This window comes from Chenopodium album, chromosome 1, assembly GCF_948465745.1.
Source record: "Chenopodium album chromosome 1, dcCheAlbu1.1, whole genome shotgun sequence".
NCBI classification, from domain to species: domain Eukaryota; kingdom Viridiplantae; phylum Streptophyta; class Magnoliopsida; order Caryophyllales; family Amaranthaceae; genus Chenopodium; species Chenopodium album.
In genome coordinates, this window is record NC_137834.1 from 44679897 (window position 1) to 44683459 (window position 3563).

At 38.4% G+C, this 3563-nt stretch overlaps 1 protein-coding gene across 1 annotated transcript; it reads left to right on the forward strand.

Annotated features, from left to right (window-relative positions):
- The first annotated feature begins 606 nt into the window (after positions 1-606).
- Positions 607-1731, forward strand: LOC145631917 (protein FAR1-RELATED SEQUENCE 8-like). Its single transcript, XM_081684150.1, has 3 exons — positions 607-642; positions 727-858; positions 1198-1731. The coding sequence occupies exons 1-3, from the start codon at positions 607-609 to the stop codon at positions 1729-1731; spliced, it is 702 nt and encodes a 233-aa protein (XP_081540276.1).
- Positions 1732-3563: the final 1832 nt, after the last annotated feature.

The window sequence follows — 3563 nt, forward strand, 5'->3', positions numbered from 1 at the left end:
TTTAACGTGCGTAATTGCTGGTCTCTGGTAGCCGGAAAAATTTAACTTTATTTATTTCTAATTTTTTCGGACATATTTGGTTGTAATTGTTTGATTGAAGTTTAAAATTGCTGATTTTGGGGGTTTTTTTGGTGAATTAATCGCTGAATTGATGGTGATTTCGGTTGGAGTTTGGTTTGAATTGCTTTTGTTTGGACTTTGCTTTAGTTTGCTTTGAATTTTGGTCTGAAGTGGTTTCCTTTGTATTGGTTTCGTTTTGTTCTAGTGATTTAATTAGCTTACCTTGTATTGAATTTTTATTTGATCATGCACTCCATTGCAATTAGATAATGATTTGGTGTTTCAATTAGTTGAGTTTGCATTGTATTTTGTTTTTGTTTGATTTTGCACTCCATTTTAGTGTGCACGAGTTTAATTTTTTTGGAAGCACTTGCAGAATGTTTGATTATGCACTTGTTTTGCTTGATCTCAATTTTGTTTGGATGCTATAGCTGAATTTTCTGTTGTTTTATTATTCATGGACGTTGGTTTGGTCTGCAATTGCAGTGTGGATTTAATTTTGTTTCTGGTTTAGTTATGGTTTTCAATTTGTGAATGTAGGGTAAAATGGATGCAATTGATGGTGAACTGAGTGATTCTATGGCATTTATGCAAAATGACTTTTGTAGCAGCCCTAGTACATCTCCGTTGGTTCCGATTCTTTAAAATAAATGCATTACTTCCCAGAGTGGAACTTCACTGGTTCCAGATTGTGTAGAAACTTGCAGTGCTGTCATGTCACCACCCATTGGTACTGTTAAAACAGTTGACACCATATATTCAAGTAATAGGGGTGTTCTTGTGTTAAAGCCTCTCAAGGTAGGTATGATTTTCAAAAACTAGGAAGATGTTGAAAGGTATTATAAAGAGTATATTGAACAAGTAGGTTTTGGGGTGACTAGGTGTCAGTGGTCTTCATCTAAGAAACACAAGAATGTAAAGCTTTGTTGTACTTGGAGGTGTTATTGTTGGGGTCCACCTAACCTCAGGGCCAGAAGGGAAGCAAAAAGATGGGCGAAGGCCATGGGCTAGGGTGGTACTGGAGGTGTTGTGAATGGTGTAATTGGTGAGGATGAGCTTGCCCGTGGGAAAAGGAAGTCCAAGAAATGCTTTTGCCTTGCAATGTTATATGCCGTTGTTACTGCAGAAGGTTCTTAGGAGGTTAGGAAGGTTGAGTTGAATCATGTGCATGAGGTGAACCCTGATTTGTCCAAATTAGTCAAAGAATATCGTACGATGAATTACACCGCTAAATTGAGGAGGAGGTGCCTCAATTATTATGAAGTAGGGGTTCCTCTTAAAAAGATCTATGGTTGCTTAGCTGTGGATAATGGCGGTGTTGAAAACATGCCAAAGGTTAAGGACCTCAAACATGAGGTGTACAAGGAGAGGAGGCTTAAAATCCAAGGTGGAGATGCTGCAGCCATGATGAGGTACTTTGAATACATGCAATGGGACAACAAAAATTTTTATCATGTTATTCGGTTAGATGAAGATGGTCGATTGAAAGACGTTATGTGGGTTGATGCTCGTAGCTGTGTTGCTTATGAGGAATTTGGTGATGCGATATGCTTTGATGCAACGTATTTGACGAACGAGTACGAGTTGCCATTGGCTAATTTTGTGGGGGTTAACCATCACGGCCAATCCATCCTGCTTGGATGTGCACTTGTCTCTCATGAAACCACATAGACATATATATAGGTGTTTGAGCAGTGGTTGTTGGCCATGAAGAAAAAACCACCCCGGGGCAATACTCACTGATCAAGCACCTGCAATGCGTAGAGCATTGGCTGAAGTTATGCCCGGTTCTAGGCACAGATGGTGCATATGTCTCTTGTGAGAGGTCTTAGGTTCATTCTTTGCTATGGTTGTGAGTTAGAGTTTAATATTTTTAAGGTCTTTGCTATAGTTGTATGCTCATTATTAAACTTGAAATAATTTAACTTGTCATAATACATAAATAAGAACATGCATCTGACATTTGTCTTTTTTAAGTACACATAAATGAACTAGAAAGAAATACATTTTTTGTTGAGGCTAATCTAGAACTTGATCTAACATGTCTCAAATATCAATTAGGAAATTGATAAAATCATGAAGTTAATCTTGAAATCTAAAAATGAAAAAGGGATAAACGTAGGGATGTAGATCAATTCCAATGATGTCCTAGTTTTACATAAAATTTGTAATGTTTGAGCGGATACCATGATTTCAAAAATCCCTTGAATTGAAGGCCGTCATATACGAGAGCTTTACGGCGGAAGACTTTGAAAGTAGTTGGTGTTCTTTAATGAAAGAGTATGACCTTGAGGGAAATGATTGGTTGGAGGGGTTGTATGATGAGAGAGACATGGGGGTGCCAGCCTTATGAAAGATTAGTTTTGCGCAGGTATGAAGACCACCCAACGGGTGGAAAGCATTAACAGTTTTTTCAATAGATTTGTTACAAGGAAAACAAAATTATTTGAATTTCCACAACAGTATTGCAAAGCTATGGAGAAGCGTGTTGAAGATGAAACAACTGCAGATAGGGGTGTGCAAAAATGGACCTGGACCGGAAAACCGACCGGGACCGGACCGAAATTGGACCGGACCGGACCGGTTGATTCATTCGGTCCTCACAAATTGGGGATTTTAGGTTTCCGGACCGGAATGGACCGGATTGTGTATTTTTGTAATGTTTTGGGTGAAAATTTTAAATTTTATGCTTAAATTTCTAAAAATTTAGGTACAAAACTTGTAATTTATAAATTATAGATGTAAAATAGGAAAACACGTAAACAAAAACAAGACGTTAAAGATGTATGTATATATTAAGATACTAAAATGAAAAAGAAAAAAAAAATGATGTAACCGATCCATTCTGGTCAAAAACCGGACCGGACCGGAATAAACAGGTTTGGACCAGAACCAAGGCCGGTTGATTACAATCTGGTCCCGGTCCCCAAAAAAATTCGATTCTGGGTTCCGGTCCAGGTCCGGTTTGGGACCGGTGCACAGCCCTAACTGCAGATAATAAGGGGATGAAGTATGTGAGGAGCCTAGTAAGTGGTTTTAGGCTTGAAGAGTTATTCCAAAAACTTTATACCGATGCAAAATTTCAAGAAGTGTAACAGGAGTGCGCACGCTTGTTGTACGTTGTTCATCACTTTCATCAACAATTAGATGAAACTAATTGGGAGTATCTAATGGAGGATAGGGTCTGGATTGTTCCCGAAGGTTGTAGCGAGGAAAAACTAACGGATATGAGAAGGTTGTACTCTGTGACATTTAATTCTGTCACAAAATAAGTAAAATGTGATTGTTGCATGTTTGAAACATTTGGCATCCTTTGCAAACACTGCATTCGTGTACTTGATAAAAATTACGTCAATGATTTGCCTAAGAAGTATATCCTTGATCGGTGGAGGAAAGACTTTCCAAGGAAGAATGTCCGGGTCGTAGTGCCATATCACGACCCCACAAAAAGTATCGAAGTGAAGAGGTTCAACTTGATGTTGTCTGAGTATGAGACCGTCTTT

What these genes read in the sequence shown, in the direction of transcription:
- LOC145631917 (XM_081684150.1), top strand. Translation starts at nt 607, where the DNA reads ATGGATGCAATTGATGGTGAACTGAGTGATTCTATG. An exon ending in GTGAACTGAGTGATTCTATG is followed by an intron (nt 643 to 726) that starts GCATTTATGCAA and finishes ATTACTTCCCAG; the next exon opens with AGTGGAACTTCACTGGTTCC. An exon ending in TTGTGTTAAAGCCTCTCAAG is followed by an intron (nt 859 to 1,197) that starts GTAGGTATGATT and finishes GAAGGTTCTTAG; the next exon opens with GAGGTTAGGAAGGTTGAGTT.